This window comes from Canis aureus, chromosome X (assembly GCF_053574225.1).
Source record: "Canis aureus isolate CA01 chromosome X, VMU_Caureus_v.1.0, whole genome shotgun sequence".
In the NCBI taxonomy this organism is placed as follows: domain Eukaryota; kingdom Metazoa; phylum Chordata; class Mammalia; order Carnivora; family Canidae; genus Canis; species Canis aureus.
The window spans coordinates 31,901,762-31,921,241 of NC_135649.1; the positions used below are offsets into that span (position 1 = coordinate 31,901,762).

Sequence of the window (19,480 nt, forward strand, 5' to 3'; positions counted from 1 at the left end):
TTCAGGATCCATGGTTGCAATGAGAGAAACAAAGGTTTGAGCCAAAGGCCTGGGAAAAACGCCACCAAGCCGGAGCTCGTACAGTTCCAGCAGACCAGGAACGCCCTGAGCGCTGTGCGGGTTCGGAGCCCTGTACCGAGACGGGCTCAAATTACTCAAATTCTAGAGGCGCCGGACATTCTCAAGGCGCAAGCTCGGTTTTCTGTGCATAGTGCGCGTCTGAGCACCAGGCACGCTCAGAAGAGCCGAGCCCAAGCTTCTGTTCTCGGGTACCCGGGAGTCTGGCGGGGGGGCGGGGGGGAAGGGGGAGTCTGGCGGGCTCTGACTTGAGGCGCCTCACAGAAAAACCTCCAAGTGGCACCTCGGAGCCCGTGACATTCGTCGGATGCCTATTCCCTGCCTAGTCGCCGCCGCTGGATACGCAGGGCCGGCCCAAGAGACATTCTCCCAACACTTCTTCTGCAAGGGCTCCAGAGCTAGGGGGAGGTCTGCCTCTCAGCCTCCCCAGATTTGGGGCGCATGAGCCTAGCTGGGACTTGAAGAAGACTCAACCTGTCTCGCTAGGCATTGACCGACGGATGCACTGGGCAAAGAAAGCGCTCCCCACCGGAGCTCTCCCTGCAAGTGCACCGCCCGGGGGGTACCAAGCCCAGCCGCATGCGCACCTCGGCGAGCCCACCCCGCCCCGCTCCGGAGGGGGTGTATATAGATAGAGAGAGGCCGTCTGCTCAGAAGCGGGGGGAACCTGACAGCGCGAGGACCGCTCCGTGGGAGCCTGGCGGCGCGGCACCTCTCTGCGCCCGACCCACGGATCCAGGAGGACCCCGCGCGGGATCTGCAGGGAACAGCGCGAGGGCTATGGAGCCTCTGAGCCGACGCAGGGACGAAGTCATGGGCTTCCTCGGCCCGGGAGTCGACGAGGGCGGGGAAGAGCCGCAGGGTCGGTGCCGGTTGGGACACGTGCCTCCATCAAGCCCCAGAAACGAAGGTTCCCTGGGCGAGGGGAGCAGGCCCGACGCCCCGCAGATGCTGCTGCCCCTTGCCTCCCGCCTCCCACAGCCTAGGCTCCGATGCCCTGATCTCTCCGTGTGGCTTTCCTCCTTTGCAGAAACCCAGCCTGTGGCCATGTCGCTGACCCACGAGGGAGCGGCGGCCGAGTTCACACCTGACCACGGCGGGGGAGCAGACCAGGTCATGGAGGCAGCTGACGGCGAGGGTGACGGTGACGGTGACGGTGACGGTGACGGCGAGGGTGACGGTCAGGGCCAGCGCGACGGTGACGGTCAGGGCCAGCGCGACGGTGACGACGGTCAGGGCCAGCGCGACCGTGACGGTGAAGGCCAGCGCGACGGCGAGGAGGCAATGGGTGACGAGGCCGCGGGATTTCCACTGCCGGCGGGCGACGGGACCCCCCAGGGGCACGGCGACCAGGGCCCAGCGCCAGGGCGGCCGCCCCAGGCCACCGTCGCGTGTCCCCTGCCGGGCAACGGGCAGCAGGCGGGCCAGCGCATCGTGTTCAGCCGCGTGCAGCTGCATGAGCTGGAGAGCGTGTTCCAGCGCACCCAGTACCCCAGCGCGCCTACGCGGTAAGCCGGCTGCCCCGCGGGGCGCCGGGGAGCGGGAGGGCCCGGGGCCGGTTATCACCCGTCTCTCTCCTCGAGGCTGAAGTCTAAGCTACCGGCCTCGAGGCGGCGGGGGGCCGGCTGGGCACTGGGGCTCCGGGCTCGGCCTGGGGCGGTTGTCGGGAGCCCAGCGCTCCGTGGGCGGGGCCAGGGCGGCGACGGCGGAAGTTAAGCCCATGTGCTCGGGCCAGCGCGTCCACCAGCTGGTGACATAAACAAGTCCCGCCGAACACCGTGGGCGAGAGGCGAGGGGGGCGGAGGGCGCAACCGGCTTAGGGTCCTACCTACTAAGGTGGTTTAAAATCCTGATCGCGGCAGGGCAGCCCGGGTGGCTCAGAGGTTTGGCGCCGCCTTCCGCCCAGGGCGTGATCCTGGAGACCCGGCATGGAGCCCCACGTGGGCTCCCTGCATGGAGCCTGCTTCTCTCTCTGCCTGTGTCTCCGCCTCCCTCTCTCTGTGTGTGTGTGTGTGTGTGTGTGTGTGTGTGTGTCGAATGAATGAATGAATGAATGAATGAAATCCTGATCAGTCCTCTCGTCCTCAAGTATTTCTGCGCTGATTTCTAAAATCTTACTGGGTTGAAGGAATCTCTACGCTCACCGTAGGGCCCCTGCACCAACTTGTACATTTTTTTTAAGTAGCTATGTCCTATTTTAAAAAGATTTTTTTTTATTTATTCCTGAGAGACACAAAGAGAGAGAGAGGCTGAGGGAGAAGCAGGCTCCACGCAGGAAGCCTGACGTGGGACTCTATCCTCGGTCTCCAGGATCACAGCCTGGGCTGAAGGCAGGCGCTAAACCGCTGACACACCCGGGTTGCCCGCGTTGTACATTTTTAAATACTGCAGCTGAAAAACTGTCTGGATGAGTGAATATTCTGCATGCCCTGAAATTTTGCTCAAGGTCTTTGAAAATCTTAAAATTAAAAAAAAAAAAAAAAGAAAGAAAAGAAAAGAAAAAGGGGGCGCCTGGCTGGCTCAGGCAGTAGAGAATGTGACTCTTGATTTGGGGTGGGAAGTTGGAGTTCCACACCGGCTGTAGAGATTCTTTGAAAATAAAATCTGAGGGCGCCTGGGTGGCTCGATGGGTTAGGCTTCTGCCTTCTTCATCTGAGGTCAGGATCCCAGAGTCCTGGGATTGGACCCCAAGTGGGGCTGGCTCCCTGCTCGGCAGGGAGTCCGCTTCTCCCTCTCTTCTGCCCCTGCTCCTGTGCACTTGCTCTCTCTCTCTCTCTCTCTCACTGTCTCTCAAATAAATACGTAAAATCTTTGAAAAAAATAAAAGTTAAATCTGAATAGAAATTAAATTTAAATTTTGCTTGGCAGAAAACTGCCCCAGAAAAGGAAGCCTCAAGCTAGCCATTACAGAACAGTGTGTGTGTGTGTGTGTGTTGTGGGGGGGGGGGTGGTATGGTTTCTGCTGCCGTGCTCGGGGACAGAGGAGGGGGGGGGAATTTAGTGATACCCACACTTTAAACACAACCAAAGAATGAACAGCAGTTTGTGCCATCCCTTAGCACCCAGCAGCAATGTACTCCAACTTGATCATCGCTGAGAGAGGGAGACAGAGAGAGAGAGAGAGATGGATGGGCCGCACCTTGTTTTAGGGCTCTAGTTTAATCCCATAAAATGGGTAAGAGCAACGACTGAAAGTCCATAGAGGTAGTTCCTCAGGCATTTTTCTTCATTTTCAAGTTGGTAACACTAAAAGACACTGCATCAGAGTGTCGTGTGTTCTTGGGGACTGTGCCTCCTTTACCCGCGACACTTGGCTTTCCTGAAATTCTCTGTCAACTGAATCTCGCTGTAAATCCTGAAATGGTGTGACTTTTTCCAGTGTAGAGACTGGTTCAGAAAAATGCCACTGACATTTCCCCCCCCACCAAAAAAAAAAAAAACTTTTTAAAGAGAGGAACAAAATACACTGTATTTTATTTAATTCACCCCAAACTCCACATACTGAATACTTGTGATTTTCTCCCCTCAGCCAGGAGCTTGCAAGATTCATGGATGTGTCTGAAGCCAGAGTGCAGGTCAGTAAACCTCAAAAAAACAAAGTGGCTGGGAGGCATTCTAAAACTGGCATCAGGACTTGGGCACCGTTGTCCTAGAGAGAGCTTCTCACCTTCCTGGGTTTTTGTTGCCTTTTCTAGATTTGGGAACGGAGTGTTGTTGAACTTTTGGGTCTGGGGCAGGAGGGGGGGGTGTGGGGAAGGCGGGGGGTACGGGACATGGGATACCTAAAGCCCAGGTTTTGGAAATTGCCCATTTCCAGAGGGAATGTCATTTCCTAAAAGGAATGAAAAAATTAGTATAGTAGGGGATCGCTTATATACAAATCTACATATACGTTTGTATTAACTGTACCTATGTATACTTTTAGATGTCACTGAATTAGACGAATAATACACATATTTATATAGATTTTTAAATGTAGTATAAATAGGGACGCCTGGGTGGCTCAGCGGTTGAGCGTCTGCCTTTGGCTCAGGGCGTGTGATCCCAGAGTCCTCGGATCGAGTCCCACATGGGGCTCCCGGAATGGAGCCTGCTTCTCCCTGTGCCTGTGTCTCTGCCTCTCTCTCTGTGCGTCTCTCACGAATAAATAAAGAGCATCTTTAAAAACTAACTAACTAAAAAAATAGAAATAGAAAGATAATCACAAGTATAGATCATATACAGTATATGTGCCGTTTTTGTACGCAATATAGATCTATATACTAACATATACTTTATATATTGTAAATATGTACTGTAGAAATATATGGAATGTAGTAACATAAATTATAGAATACATAAAATACATTTAATTTGTAGAACATATGCCTATATATTTATCTAATACAGAATATGTATTTTTTAAAGATTTATTTATTTATTTATTTATTTATTTATGACAGACACACACACAGAGAGAGAGAGAGAGAGAGAGAGAGAGGCAGAGACACAGGAGGAAGGAGAAGCAGGCTCCATGCAGGGAGCCCAACGCGGGACTCGATCCCGGGACTCCAGGATCGTGCCCTGGGCCAAAGGCAGGCGCCAAACCGCTGAGCCACCCAGGGATCCCCAGAATATGTATTTGATATGTTAAGTGTACATGTAAAAATATGCAGGATATCAAAAGCATATTCTTTTCTTTTCCTAAGTATCTCCTTTTTATTTGTTCCCCGTATATTTTTTTATTGGAGTTCCTGAGTATCTCCTATAGCAGATAAACACCATAGATATCCGTAGGACATCATTGCTATAGCCAACATAAAATACATTTATAGAGGTCATATACAATTCATATAATTATCACCCATATTGATAGTCATCTGTAACATAGAATTGCCATATAATCCCTGTATAATAATATAGCCAATAGCGTGTTCCTTACTGTATTAATTACGGATCACATACAGATCAATGGGATCCCTGGGTGGCTCGGCGGTTTGGCGCCTGCCTTTGGCCCAGGGCACGATCCTGGAGTCCCGGGATCGAGTCCCACATCGGGCTCCCTGCATGGAGCCTGCTTCTCCCTCTGCCTATATCTCTGCCTCTCTCTGTGTCTCTCATGAATGAATGAATAAATAAAATCTTAAAACAAAAATACGAATCAATGGTCACGTACTATGAATTGATGTTATTCATTAGCACATCAACATGTTGATATCGTAAGATCATTATGTGGTATTAATGGTTCTCTAGAATATAGTCATCGTGTATTATTTGATCAGTATAATATGATGGTATATTTATGGAGTTCATATATATATTTACGTATAAATTACTTACATTTAACTTGGAGACACCAGTAGATATTGTACATAATTTTACATATACATATATATATGTAAATATATATATATATATTTTAAAAGATTTTTATTTATTCACGAAGAAGGCAGAGACGCAGGCAGAGAGAGAAGCAGGCTCCTCGCAGGGAGCCGGATGCGGGACTCGATCCCGGGAGTCCGGGGTCACGCCCTGAGCGGAAGGCACACAGGCTCAACCACTGAGCCACCCAGGTGTCCCTATACATAATATATTTAGACAGAGCACATTTTATAATACTATATACTTAAACATATGTATTTTATAGAACTATAAAGAAATCAATGCCCAAAAGCACACATACTCACACAGAGCGCATCTTCTGAACGGGTCATCACTTAGGCGACACTTCATTGTCGGGACACATCCAGATGGAGTCTGAAGTAGAAATCGTTCACATTAATGCACCAAGGAGTTTAATTAGACTAATCTACAGAAAACAAGCATAAGCTGTTTGCATAAGGAGTGAATTGACAAATATTTGGGCATTGGCTTCGGGGAAGATGTCACACCTATGACACAGCAGAGAAGCAAGAACCTTACGTCCAGTTAAGCTGAGACTTATGGGGAGGGTGTAGCATAAAGTACAACTGCCTAGGCCTCCTGCTCTTGGTGTTCACTTTTAATACATGATGTTTTTGTTGTAGGATTCACACGAAAGCAATTTTATCTTTCAATTATAAAATTACTGTAATTTAGTTTTAATCTTATTTTTATTTTTTCATTTTATTTTAAAAGTTCAGAAATGTATTTATTTTTACTATTACTGCTTTTAGGCTTTTTGTGCAAGTGCCCGGAACTCCTGCTGTATTTGGTTGTTGTGGTGGTGGTGGTGGTGGTTTTATAGGTATGATTTCTTGCTCTAGGATTCAGGTGAAGGGAATTTCACTTTTTTTAAAAGAGATTTTATTTGTTTATTCCTGACAGACAGAGAGAGCGAGGCATAGACACACAGGCAGAGAGGGAGAAGCAGGCTCCATGTAGGGAGCCTGACGTGGGACTCGATCCTGGGTCTCCAGGGTCACGCCCCGGGCCGAAGGCGGCGCTAAACCACTGAACCACCGGGGCTGCCCCAGGAATTTCACTTTTTAATTCAAAAAAAAAAAAAAAAAAAAAGGATTGCATTTAAAAGCTTTTAAATTTCATTTACTTAGTTTTAGAGCTATTGCTTTGAAGGGTTTGGTAAAGAGGTGTGGAGAGTGGCAGGGCTACTTCTTCATTTTCTGGAACTCCTGGATGCGTCAGCCTGAAAACACTGCTAGACAGTAGGTTGTGCATTATGGTGGAGATGCCCCGGTGCAACCTTTGAAATCTGTCTAGAAGACAAAAGAAACGGAAACAACAAGTTCAAACAGGGTTCCACCAACCTAACAAAGGTGGAGGCCAATCTAACCAGGTGGAAGCCATCCTAACACAGGTGGAAGCATAAGGCGTGACCTGTGCCTCGGGGATGTGACTCACGTTCCAATTTCTGAAACTACCAAATGCACTGGTGAAGATTCCGTTTGGGAATGTCTGACACCTGTGATTTTTATCGTCCTTTGTCCTTTTAGGAAGAGATTGTGTGGAATTGGTCACTAGTGGGGACCGGCTCTTAGCTCAGGCTGGGTTCTGCCGGGGGCAATTGGAAAGACTTTGTCCTTGGCTCAGTCAGGGACGGCTCACTTGTGGCTCGATGGATCAAGGGGTGATTGAAACCACAGAAAGCCTAAGTGGAATCAAAGGATAATTTGGGGGGGAAAAAGAGAAATAAGAGGGAAAGAATGGAAAAGAAAACTCAGGGTGGGCTTGTTAGCTCTGCCGCACGCACAGGGTCTACTTCTGTGAAGGAAAGGGGCTGCAGAAGTGGACACGGGGAGGCCACCCAGGCAGCCCAGCAAAGCAGGCCCCAGAGAGCAGGGGCTGGGCTGCGGCGAAGCAGGCGTGGCCAGGGCTGGGGAGGCCCAGGCCCCTCTGCTCTGTCAAGCGGGCCAAGCAAGCTCAGAGAAGACAGACACCCTTGAGTGTGGGTGGGTTGGGGACGCCTGGGTGGCTCAGTGGTTGAGCGTCTGCCTTTGGCCCAGGGCGTGATCCTGAGTCACGGGATCGAGTCCCAAATCAGGTTCCCTGCATGGAGCCTGCTTCTCCCTCTGCCTATGTCTTTGCTTCTCTCTCTGTGTGTGTCTCTCACTAGTAAATAAATAAAATCTTTAAAAAAAAAAAAAAGCGTGGGCGGGTTGATTTTCCCCTCCATGGGCTTGCATAATGCTCTTTCAGCGGGGTTCTGAAGGGCAAAGGACCCATGAGAAACAAATGAGGAAAAACACCTAATGTCCTTCCTCCTCCCTTTGCAAACTCTACAGCATGAATTTTCGCACACGTTTTCCCCAGTTTTTTTTTAAAGATTATTTATTTATTCACGACAGACACACACACACAGACACAGAGAGAGAGAGAGAGAGAGAGAGAGAGAGAGAGACAGGCAGAAGGAGAAGCAGGCTCCATGCAGGGAGCCCGACGTGGGAGTCGATCCCAGGTCTCCAGGATCACACCCCGGGCTGAGGGTAGCACTAAACCGCTGTGCCACCGGGGCTGCCCAATTTTCCCCAGTTTTATTAAGACATGTTACATACAGCCTTGTATAAATTTGAGGTGTACAGCATAATGATCTGCCTTACGTATATTGTGAAATGATTACCATGGTAGGTTTAGTTACCATCCATCATGTCCTAGAGAGAGAGAGATTTAAAAAGGAAAAAGAGAAAAAAGGAAAGCAAACAGTTTGTTCTTTGTGACTAGAAGTCTTGAAATTGAATCTCTAAACTGTCCTATATCCCATAAGGCAGGGCTCAGTATAGTCATCATGTTACTTCCTAGTCCTAGTCCTTATTTCTCTTAAAACTGCAAGTTTTTACCTTTTGACCACCCTCAGGCAGTTTCTGCACCCACCCCTTCTAGTGGTCACAAATCTGATCTGATTTCCTATGAAGTGGTTGGGTTTTTCATTTTTAGATTCCACATACAACTGAGATCATAGAGTGTGTGAAGACGATTTTTTTTAAACATTGAGAGAGAGAGAGAGAGAGGCAGAGACACAGGCAGAGGGAGAAGCAGGCGCCTCATAGGCAGCCCGATGCGGGACTCGATCCCAGAACCCCGGGATCACGCCCTGAGCCAAAGACAGACGTTCAACCGCTGAGCCACCCAGGGGTCCCTGTGCGAAGACGATTTTGACGGATGTCCCCCACCTGCAGTGAGAGTTGTTTTCTGAATCCAGTATTAGAAATATGGAACTAGTATCGGTGACTATGTCACGTAGGCTACTTTGCATTTATGTAGATTTGGCCTCCGGTGAACTTGGATCCCCCAAGATGAGGTCCACAGCACTGGTGTTGTTAGACTACATTTTCATGCAGCAGGAAGGCCAACCAGGAAGATGGCAGAGGGAAAATGAGTCAACGGAGAAGAGTAGAGGCCCCTGGTCTCAAGGGACATTTGCAAATTGGGAATGTCTAATACGAAATACAAAGAAATTCCGTTAAGTAGGATGCAGAGAGGACAGTGGCCTCCAAAGCACAGGTTTCATTTGTAGGGTTCACAGTTGGCAGGTGTCAGAGAGGAGCCATTTTGTGACTCCTCACCCACACGGTGGCTGACGGTCTTCCTAAAATGTCAGTGTCACCTTCTTGCCTTAAGAATACCGTATGATCTTTTAAAAAGGATTTTGTTTATTTATTAGAGAGAAACAATAAGTAGTGAGAGAGAGCATGAGCAGGGAGGAGAGGGAGAAGCAGGTTCCCTGCAAGCAGGGAGCCCTACACAGGGCTCCACTCCAGGACCCTGAGATCGTGACCTGAGCCGAAGGCAGACGCTCAACTGCCACCGAGGAACCCCAGGAATACCATGTGATTGCACTTATACGTGTGGAATCATCAGAACAAAAGAAACGAACAAACAAAGCAGATACCGGCTCAAATACAGAGGACAAAATCGAGGTTGCCAGAGGGGAGGGGTGGGGTTGGGGGGACAAGCCAAACAAGTGAGGCGGATTAGGAGGTACCAAGGTCAGTTAAAAAAAATAAATCAGTCCCGGGGATGAAGAGTATGACATAGGGAATATAGTCAGTAACACTGCCATCATTTTTGTATGGCCTTGAAGGGTGGTGACTCCACTTACGGCGGCGAGCCATCTTGTGAGTAGAGAACCGTGGAATCAGTATGTCGTACGCCCGAGATGAATACAATATTGTAGGTCAATTATCCTTCAGCGAAAAACAGAAACAAGAATAAGGGGTGGGAAGGGGCCCTCCCGGCTGAGTCGAGGGGGTCTAGGGAGCCCTGCCCTGCTGGGCAGCGGGGGTCCTGTCCAGGGTGCTGGAACTGTAGCCCGAGCAGAGTGAGCTGACCGGGTGCTGAGCCCAGGAGAGCCTGGAGCAGGGTACGTCCGGGCTGCAGGCTGCAGAACTGACAACAGCGACAGTGGTGTGCCTCTTCTCCCTCAGCCCGTTGGCTGGGCAACGATTTTAAGGATTTCACTAAATCCGGTCCTAGTTAGTCTAAACATTCATTGCCCCCAACGTCTAAAATACTCAGGTCGCGTCCGCCGCCTCGGCTCCCTTCTGTCCCAGCCAGACAAGCCACGGGCTCCTGGGCCCTCCGTGCCCAAGCCTCGCTCACAATACCGTCTCTTGAAGCTAGGGAGAGGTTTCGGAAGATGAAACCTTTAGCCATCCATCCTTAAGGGAAAGCTGTCGTGGAAAGATCCAGCGCGTCCCTATTGATGATTTTCTGTACGTGGAAGGTGGGCGTTGTTCCCCGCAGCAGGACTTTTGAATGGCCCTGAGCTTCCCCCACAAGCGGCGTGACACCTGCCTGGTGACTAGGGGTGACTTGGACAGCTGGTGGTCAGCTGTGAGGGCACAGACATCCCAGGTGGAACAGCGGCAGCAGGGACGGAGCGCGGTTCCTCCGCTACACCTGCTGCTGAGAACAGGGGGCAAGAGCAATATGCAGGGTGGGAGGGCAGAGTCAGAGCAGTGAGCTGAGCCAGGGCCTGGCGCCTGGTGGGTGCTGCTGTGTCAGGGTGAGCTGCAGGGAGGCCTGTGTCCCTAACTTCCCTAGGATGTTTTAGCGAGAAGGAAATAGCTTCCCCGGTGCAGGTTCCACCGTGCAGGGCAGAGAGAGAGTGGGCTGCGGTGTTGTTTCCCGTATGACATTCAGTGCTCAATGTACTAAACTTTTCTCTCTCTCTCTCTCTCTCTCTCTCTCTCTGATTTTAGGTTTGGTTCAAGAACAGGAGGGCCAAGTGGAGGAGACACCAGAGGGCAGTGAGGTTCAGAACCATGCCTCCCGTGGCCCTGGTCCCCCCCATCGTCATTAACTTGGGTGGACCCTGCCGTACCATCCTCATTCAGGAGCCGAATCGCATATGGGTTCTTCAGGAGCCACTGCTGCTGGGGCCACCTCAGCCGCTCATGCCATCCTTTCCTGTGGTCTTCTTGCCTCCTCTGCCCTGGCTTCCTCCACCTCTCCCTCTGTGCGGCTACCCTCCCGTGGCCGGTCCGGCTTTCCTACCATCCCTAGTTCTGCTGTAAGCCCTCTGCCCCGAAAAGGGCCTCCGTGACCGCTTTTTCCCCACGGGAAATGCGCTCTGCAGCGCGTGCGGATTCTGTGTAGCTCACCATCAGGGGCAGTGCGCTACCTGCCGCCTGCTCGGTGGATGCAAGACAAGTGCAAATTCACTGACCCTCCGTTTTAGGGCACTTTCTGTCTCTTCAATAAAGTTGTGAACGAGTTCTCTGCGTATTTATTTCGCGTGTGGGACCGGGTCAGTCCGTGTGACGGCCGGTGCCGTCCATCCGGAAAGGCAAGGGGGTCTGCGTCCGTGCGGCCGCGTCCCTGGGCCGCCATCAGGAGGCCGGGCCCACCTGCGAGGTTCCCCAAGCGCCCACGGCCCGCCTGCAGGCTCCCGAAGGCCCACCCGGGGCCCCGGGGCCCCGGCTCCCCCTCCCCCCCGCCGCGCCGCAGCCGGACCACAGCGCCCTGCAAGCCCGGGTGGCGGCGGCCTCCAGGGAGGGAGCGGTGGGCTTCCCGGCGGGGCCGAGCCCCAGGCGCGGGGAGGAGCCGAGGCCCCCCCGGGGGCGGGAAAGGGAAACTTCTGAGGGGCTACTCACTGGGCTCTCGGAGAAGCGGCAGCCCCGCGCGCGGCGGGTGCTCTGCAAGCGGCGGCCGGTGCCCGCCCTCTGGGTGCCGGACACGCGGCGCCAGCCTCCGGGCGGCGGGCGGGCGGGCGGTGCCTGCGTCCGCGAAGGGAACGCGAGCCGAGACCCGCGTCTAGGCCGGCGCCGGGCTCTGCGTCCTCCCTCGGCCCCGCTCCCCGGGGGCGGCGGGGCCCGGCGGCGCTCGGTCGCCAGCTCCCGGCTGCCCCGCGGCTTTCCGCGACATCGGCCCCGCGGCCCGTCGTCCTTGCGGGCGGTCCTTCCGAGCCCGCGGCGGAGAAAGGACCCGGGTTTCCGTGCACTCGGACTTGGGGGGCGAGAGGGGTTCCTGCGGAACCCAGGCCGTGTACCTGTTGCCCGACCGGGTTACTTACACTGGCACACACCACCCTTCTGGTTGCCAGGACGACCCCAGCCCTGGGGACGAGTTTTGCCGGTGCACCCAAAATGTCTCCTCCGGTCCCCCAGGTTTGGGCTGTGGTGCCGCCGCGGGTTCTGTGAGCCCAGGCGTCCGGGAGCTCCCGGATCCCAGACCGGGCGGCCCCCTCCTGCGCTCGCCGTGGTTCCAGGGTCTCGCCTCGGGACGGGAGCAGCAGAGCCTTCCTTCCAGGCGCCCCCGCCCCCCGACTCCCGTCCCCCCGCCCCTCCGCCCCCCCGCCCCCCCGCCCGGCCAAGCCGCTGGCTTTCTGCGTAGCCGGCGCCGTGACTCACCTCCTTCCTGGCTGCAGAGACCTGGTTGGCCTCAGCCCTTAGCTGTGGGGCCCTCGCCCCAATCCTGCATCTCCCTCTCGAGGTGTGTTCTCAGGACCAGTGGGGCACCATCTTCACCTATGACTGCACGATCCTTGCGTGGAAATAGCTATTTCTTTTAACAGTATGAAATGTTTTACTACACATGACCAGTAATTAAAATAGTCGAATGTCTTTTCGTATATATTTAATATATTAAACACACTACAATAAAATAACCCCCTACCTCGAACATTTTAGATTCACCTTTCTTGCCATTAAATACAAGGCTCACATGAGAATATAATGAAACATAATGATCCGTTCACAAGCCAAGGGACAGGCAAGCAGCAAATTAATATTTTTTAATATCTTAAACCGGAACAATTTCGTTTTTGAGTTTCATAAGCCAACGACAAGGACTACTTAGAACCTGAATATATAATATATTCCAGTGGTTATGAAATTAAATATGGACTTTGATAAGAACAGACATTTGTTTTTTTCTACTTTTTGGTCAGTTTCAGTTAGCAAATCAATGGAAACGTTTCAACCATAACATTCATTTCATTTTTTAGATCTTCAAGAACCACCTCTCCAGCCTGCCTTGCAAAGGTTCCCGCATAATCATTGCGTTCCTGCGGAAGATTAGCCAACTTCTCAAGAGGAGTGTTTCAGACACACTAGGCTATTGTCTAGATCTGCAGCCTAAATAGTAGTTTTTGAAACTACTTCCTGTTATGTTCCTTGATTGAGATTAAAGTATTCTTTTTCTTTGCGTATTTTAATAGTTTCATATGCTAGAGTTAAACTGGCTATTTTAAATTTTATTTTATTTTTAAAAATTTTATTCTCAAAATATAGTTGATATACAATGATATATTAGTTTCAGGTGTACAATATTGTGATTCGATAATTGTATATTCTGTGCAGAGAATCTGGCTGTTTTTAATTGTAATTATCTGGATTCATCAGTCCTCTGGCTTTAATTGTCTCATCACTATCCTAAGGGATGTAACTACCAGGAGACCTCCGATGGAATGGTGACTTATTACGGGTCATGTTTTTAGTGCTCATTTAAAGTCTTACTTGCGGGACGCCTGGGTGGCTCAGCGCTTGAGCATCTGCCTTTAGCTTAGAACGTGATCCTGGAGTCCTGGGATGGAGTCCCACATCCGGCTCCCTGCATGGAGCCTACTTCTCCCTCAGCTTGTGTCTCTGCCTCTCTCTGTGTCTCTCATGAATAAATAAATAAAATCTTTTAAAAAAAGTCTTACTTGCATTATCTGCATTAATTTCAGTATAAAAAGTGTAAGGCCTAACGTAGCATATGTTTTTAGGCTCTACTTGATGTTGAAATCTGAATAGTAAATCTTATTTTTCCACAGCTAAAAAGATAATAAGCCTTCCACAATTCAAAATTTGAGACAAAATTCAAGAAGAATGAAAAATATAAAAGGATTAATTACAAATTTTAGATTTAGCTCCTTTATACCTTAAGGCTTTTTTTTTTCCTTAAGGTTTTTCTTCTCAGTATTTATTCCATTTTTGGCAGTTTCATCAATATGTACTCAAACAGACAATAATCTAGATTTAACGAGAGTGGGATTGGATTGGGGGAATGCAGTACATAGAAGAGGCTTAGGACATTCAAACTGATGCATTGTCCCACATCTTATTCCACTTGTGCCCTTTATCACAATCTTTCCATAAAGATTTTTTCCCTTATGTTATTTTTGAAAATTGTGGTAAAATTTAAATAACATAAAATCACCCATTTTAAAGTATACAATTCAGTGGCATTTAATACATTCAGTGTTCTCCACCATTACCACCATCTACTCTCAAAGCATATTCATCACTCCAAAATGAAACCCCTTACCCATTTGGCAGTAACTGTCCATCCCTCCCTCCTGCAGCCATTGGCAACCACTAATGTGCTTTCTGTTTCTATGGATTTGCCTTCTGGATATTTAATATTTATGGAATCATACAATACGTGACCTTTGGTGTCTGGCTTCTTTAACTTAGCATAATGTTTTCGAGGTTCATCCACTTTGTAACAACCATTAGTATTTCATTCCATTTTTGAGTTGAATAATATTCTGTTATATGAATATGCCACTTTTGTTTATGCATTTCTCAGTTGATGGAAATTTGGGTTATTTCCACCTTTTGGCTGTTGTGAATAGTGCTACTATATACATTTATGTACAATTATTTGTTTGAATACCTGTTTTCAGTTCTTTCCGCTATATACATAGAAGCGAACTTCCTGAGTCATAGGGTAATTCTCTGTGTAAATTTTTTTAAAGATTTTATTTATTTATTCATGAGAGACACAGAGACAGACAGAGAGAGAGAGAGAGAGAGGGAGAGGGGGAAGCAGGCTTCATGCAGAGAGCCCAATGTGGAACTCAATCCCAGGACTCCAGGATCACATTCTGGGCTGAAGGCAGGCACTAAACCACTGACCCACCCAGATGTCCCTTGATTTTGATTTTGATGAAGTCCAGTTTATGTAATTGTTCTTTTGTTGCTTATGCTTTGGTGTCAAATTGAAAAATCCATTGCCAACTCCAAGATCATGAGTTTTTCCCTGTTCTCTCCTGAAGAGAAGAGGTTTTATAGTTTTATAATTCTCTTTCTCTCTCTCTCTCAGTATATGAGTTTTATATAACTATATATAAATGGGAGTTTTATTTTTTTAAAGATTTTATTTATATATTCATGAGAGACACACACACACACACACAGAGGCAGAGACACAGGCAGAGGGAGAAGCCGGCTCCACGCAGGGTGCCCGATGTGGGACTCGATCCCGGGACTCCAGGATCACGCCCCAGGCCAAAGGCAGGCGCTAAACCACTGAGCCACCCGGGGATCCCTAAATGGGAGTTTTATAATCCTAATTCTTATATTTAGTTTTTTTTCATTTTGAGTTAATTTTTTTGTATATAATGTGAGGTATATTTCCAACTTAATTCTTTTGCATAAAAAAATAAAAATAATTCTTTTGCATATAGATATCTAGTTGTCCATCATTTCCTGAAGAGACAATATTTCCCAATTGAATGGGCTTGGCGCCCTTATCCAAAATCAACTGACCACAGATGTATGGGTTTATTTCTAGTTTCTCACTTCTATTCTGTTGATCTCTATGTCTATCCTTATGCCAGTATGATACTGTTTGGATTACAATAGCTTTGTAGTAAGTTTTGAAATTTAGAAATCTGGGTCGTACAACTTTTATTTTCTTTTTAAAGATTGTTTTGGTTATTTAGATTCCATTATAATTCCATATGATTTTAGAATTCCTTTTCCTTGTATTTTTTGTTGAAAACAAAGTAACAACTTTGGAAATCACATTTTCTCCCCTCTCCTAGGTTTGTTGTTCCTGTTTGGTTGAACAGAATAGAAATACCATACAATCCAGGTTTGCCTATTTAGTGACTTTTTTTTTTTTGTATGTGTGACTTTTTTTAAAGATTTTATTTATTTATTTAACAGAGAGAGATTGAGAGCACAAGTAGGCGGAGCAGCAGACTGGGGAAGAGGGAGAAGCAGGCTCCCCACTGAGTAAGGCCCTGACATGGGGCTCTATCCCAGGATTTTGAGATCCTGGGATCATGACTTGAGCCTAAGACAGACGCTTAACTGACTGAGGCACCCAGGTGCCCTGTGCCTTGCTTTTTTTTTTTTGTAAGATTTTATTTATTGGGGAATCCCTGGGTGGTTCAGTGGTTTATCGCCTGCCTTCAGCCTGGGGCATGGTCCCGGGGTCCTGGAATTGAGTCCCACATCAGGCTCCCTGCATGGAGCCTGCTTCTCCCTCTGCCTATGTCTCTGCCTCTCTCTGTGTCTCTCATGAATAAATAAATCTTAAAAAATATATTTTATTTATTTATTTGAGAGAGAGAGCCTGAGAGAGAGGGAAAGAGAGTGCATGAGGGGGGTGAGGGGAAGGGAGAAGCAGACTTCCTGCTCAGCAGGGAGCTGGATCCAGGACACTGGAATCATGACCTGAGCCAAAGGTAGATGCTTAACTGACTAAGCCCTCAGGCACCCATATTTAGTGACTTTCTAAGCTATTTTTGTAATATCTGTATTCATTTTTTAAAACTTAAGTATAAAAATGAAAAAATATATAAAAGAATAAAATTTCGGGATCCCTGGGTGGCGCAGCGGTTTGGCGCCTGCCTTTGGCCCAGGGCGTGATCCTGGAGACCCGGGATCGAATCCCACATCGGGCTCCCGGTGCATGGAGCCTGCTTCTCCCTCTGCCTGTGTCTCTGCGCCTCTCTCTCTCTGTGACTATCATAAATAAATAAAAATTTAAAAAAAAAGAATAAAATTTCAATATAGTTGACATACAATATTATATTAGTTTCAGGCATTCAACATAGTGATTTCACAATTATATACAGTATGAAATGCTTATCACAGTAAGTGTAGTTATCATCTGTCACCCTACAAAGTTATTCTAATATGATTGACTATATCCCCTATGTTGTACTTTTCATCTCCATGACTCATTTATTTTATTTACTTATTTTTAGGTAAACTCGACCCCCAATGTGGGACTTGAACCCATGACCCTACTAAGTTCAAGAGTCATATGCTCTACCAACTGAGCCAGCTAAGTGCCCTGACTCATTTATTTTATAACTGGAAAGTTCTAGCTCTTAATCCCCATTCACCTATTTTGCCCATGCCCCTGCCTTTTTCCCCTCAGGCAAACACTAATTTTTCTCTGTATTTATGAGTCTGTTTCAGGTTTGTTAATTTGTGGGGGTTTTTTTATTCCACATATAAGTAAAATCACATGGCACTTGTCTTTCCGTCTGATGTTTTCCACTTAACATAATACCCTCTAGGTCTTTGCATGTTGTTGCAAATGGCACAATTGCATTCTTTTTTTATGGTTGAATAATATTCTAGTGTGTGTGTGTGTGTGTGTGTGTGTGTGTGTGTGTGTACACCACATCTTTACCATTTATTGGTGGACACTGAAATTGCTTCCATATCTTGGATATTGTGTATGTGCTGCAACATATGAAGCGAGCACATATCTTGGATGTTGTAAATAGTGCTGCATTAAATATATAAATACAGGGATGCCTGGGTGGCTCAGCGGTTGAGTGTCTGCCTTTGGCTCGGGTCATGATCCTGGAGTCCTGGGATCGAGTCCCGCATCGGGCTCCTTGCAGGGAGCCTGCTTCTCCCTCTGCCTATGTCTCTGCCTCTCTCTCTGTGTCTCTGATGAATAAATAAATAAAATCTTTTAAATAAATAAATAAATATAGAAATACATATATATTTTCAAATTAGTGTTTCATTTTCATTGGGTAAATACCCAGTAGTGGAATTACTGGTTGTATGATATTCCTATTTTTAATTTTTTGAGGAACCTTCATACTGTTTTCCATAACATCTGCACTCTTTGTCATATATAGCCACTGAAGTCTGTGTTCTATTAGCATAGTGGCCAGTTAGTGTTTTGAAATACTTACCATCAAAAAAAAAAAAAAAAAAAAAAGAGGGCAGCCCGGTGGCTCAGCAGTTTAGCGCTGCCTTCAGCCCAGGGCCTGATCCTGGGGACCCAGGATCGAGTCCCATGTCGGGCTCCCTGCATGGTGCCTGCTTCTCCCTCTGCCTGTGTCTCTGCCTCTCTGCCTCCCTCCTTCTCTCTCTCTCTCTGTCATGAATAAATAAATAAAATCTTAAAAAAAAAAGAAAGAAAGAAATACTTATATCAATTCCTGGATTCAAAAATGAATAAAGATAAACAAAACAAAAAGGCAACCTACTGTATGGGAGAAAGATACTTGCAAATGACATATTTGATAAGGGGTTAATATCCAAAATTTATAAGTAACTCATATAACTCAACACCAGAAAAACAGTCAAATTAATAAATGAGCAGAGAGCTTATTAGACGCTTTTCCAAACAAGACATCACTAATCATCAGGGAAATGCAAATCAAAACCACAATATCACCTCATAGCAGTCAGAATGGCTAGTATTCAAAAGATAAGAAATAAGAAGTGTTGGTGAAAATGTAGAGAAAAGAGAATCCTTGAACATTGTTGGTGGGAATGTAAACTGGTACAGCCACTATGGGAAACAGTGTGGAGTTTCTTCCAAAAATTAAAAATAGAAATACCATATAATCCAGTAATTCCACTAATGGATATTTAGGTGAAGAAAACAAAAACATTGGGGCACCTGTGTGGCTCAGTTGGTTAAGTGTCTGCCCTCAGCTCAGCTCATGATCCCAGGGTCCTGGGATTGAGTCCTGCATTAGGCTCCCTGCTCAACAGTCTGCTTCTCCCTCTTCCTCTGTCTGCCACTCCCCCTGCTTGTCAAATAAATAAATAAATTTTTTTAAAGATTTTATTTATTCACTCATGAGGGAGGCAGAGACACAGGCAGAGGGAGAAGCAGGCTCCATGCAGGGAGCCCGATGTGGGACTTGATCCCAGGACCCTGGGACCACGCCCCAGGCTGAAGGCAGGCGCTAAACTGCTGAGCCACCCAGGGATCCCTAAATAAATAAAATCTTAAAAAAAAAAAAGAAAACAAAAAATAAATAAAAATTAAAAAAAGAAAACAAAAACACTAATTTTTAAAGATGTATGCAACCCCATGTTTTTGGTTTTGTGTTTTTTAATATTTCATTTTATTTTTTAAGATTTTATTTATTATTTATTTGAGAGAGAGAGCACACATAAGCAGGCAGAGGGAGAGGAAGAAGCAAACTCCCCACCAAGCAGGGAGCCCTATGTGGGGCTTGATCATAGGATCCCAAGATCATGACCTAAGCTGAAGGCAGATGCTTGACTGACTGAGCCACCCAGGTGCCCCACCCCTATGTTTATTGTAAGACATATGACATATGCCCTCCCATATTTATTGTAGCATTATTTATAATAGCTAAGATATGGAAGTAACCTAAGTGCCCATCAATAGATGAATGGAGGGACATCTGCCTGGGTACCTCAGTCATGTAAACATATGTCTTCCTCTCAGGTCATGATATTGGGCTTCCTGCTCAGTGGGGAGCCTGCTTCTCCTACTCCCTCTTCTGCTCCCCTGTTTGTGCTCACTGTCTCTC

At 47.6% G+C, this 19,480-nt stretch overlaps 2 protein-coding genes and 1 pseudogene across 6 annotated transcripts in view; 1 reads left to right on the forward strand and 2 right to left on the reverse strand.

The window, feature by feature from the left end:
• The window catches only part of LOC144308711 (uncharacterized), a 41,173-nt gene extending 28,699 nt beyond the window's left edge, over window positions 1-12,474 (reverse strand). The window contains exons 1-2 of one of the 3 annotated variants that reach the window (XM_077889604.1): window positions 12,345-12,474; window positions 5,745-5,814 (exon numbers count right to left, since the gene is read on the reverse strand). The gene's annotated coding sequence lies outside the window, so the exon portion shown is untranslated. Of the gene's footprint in view, window positions 1-5,744; window positions 5,815-6,586; window positions 7,520-12,007; window positions 12,271-12,344 lie in introns of those variants that run through there. The other 2 variants (XM_077889601.1, XM_077889603.1) reach the window with 2 other exon arrangements.
• The window catches only part of LOC144308832 (uncharacterized), a 43,531-nt pseudogene that overhangs the window by 6,468 nt on the left and 17,583 nt on the right, over window positions 1-19,480 (reverse strand).
• Window positions 307-11,118, forward strand: LOC144308709 (uncharacterized). 3 transcript variants are annotated; one of them, XM_077889598.1, is made up of 4 exons: window positions 308-988; window positions 1,109-1,586; window positions 3,608-3,653; window positions 10,695-11,118. In XM_077889598.1, the coding sequence occupies exons 1-4, from the start codon at window positions 658-660 to the stop codon at window positions 11,007-11,009; spliced, it is 1,170 nt and encodes a 389-aa protein (XP_077745724.1). In that variant the 5' UTR covers window positions 308-657; the 3' UTR covers window positions 11,010-11,118. The 3 variants fall into 3 exon arrangements, with proteins under 3 accessions (XP_077745723.1, XP_077745724.1, XP_077745725.1); XM_077889599.1 differs by having other exon boundaries at window positions 311-940; XM_077889597.1 differs by having other exon boundaries at window positions 307-1,586.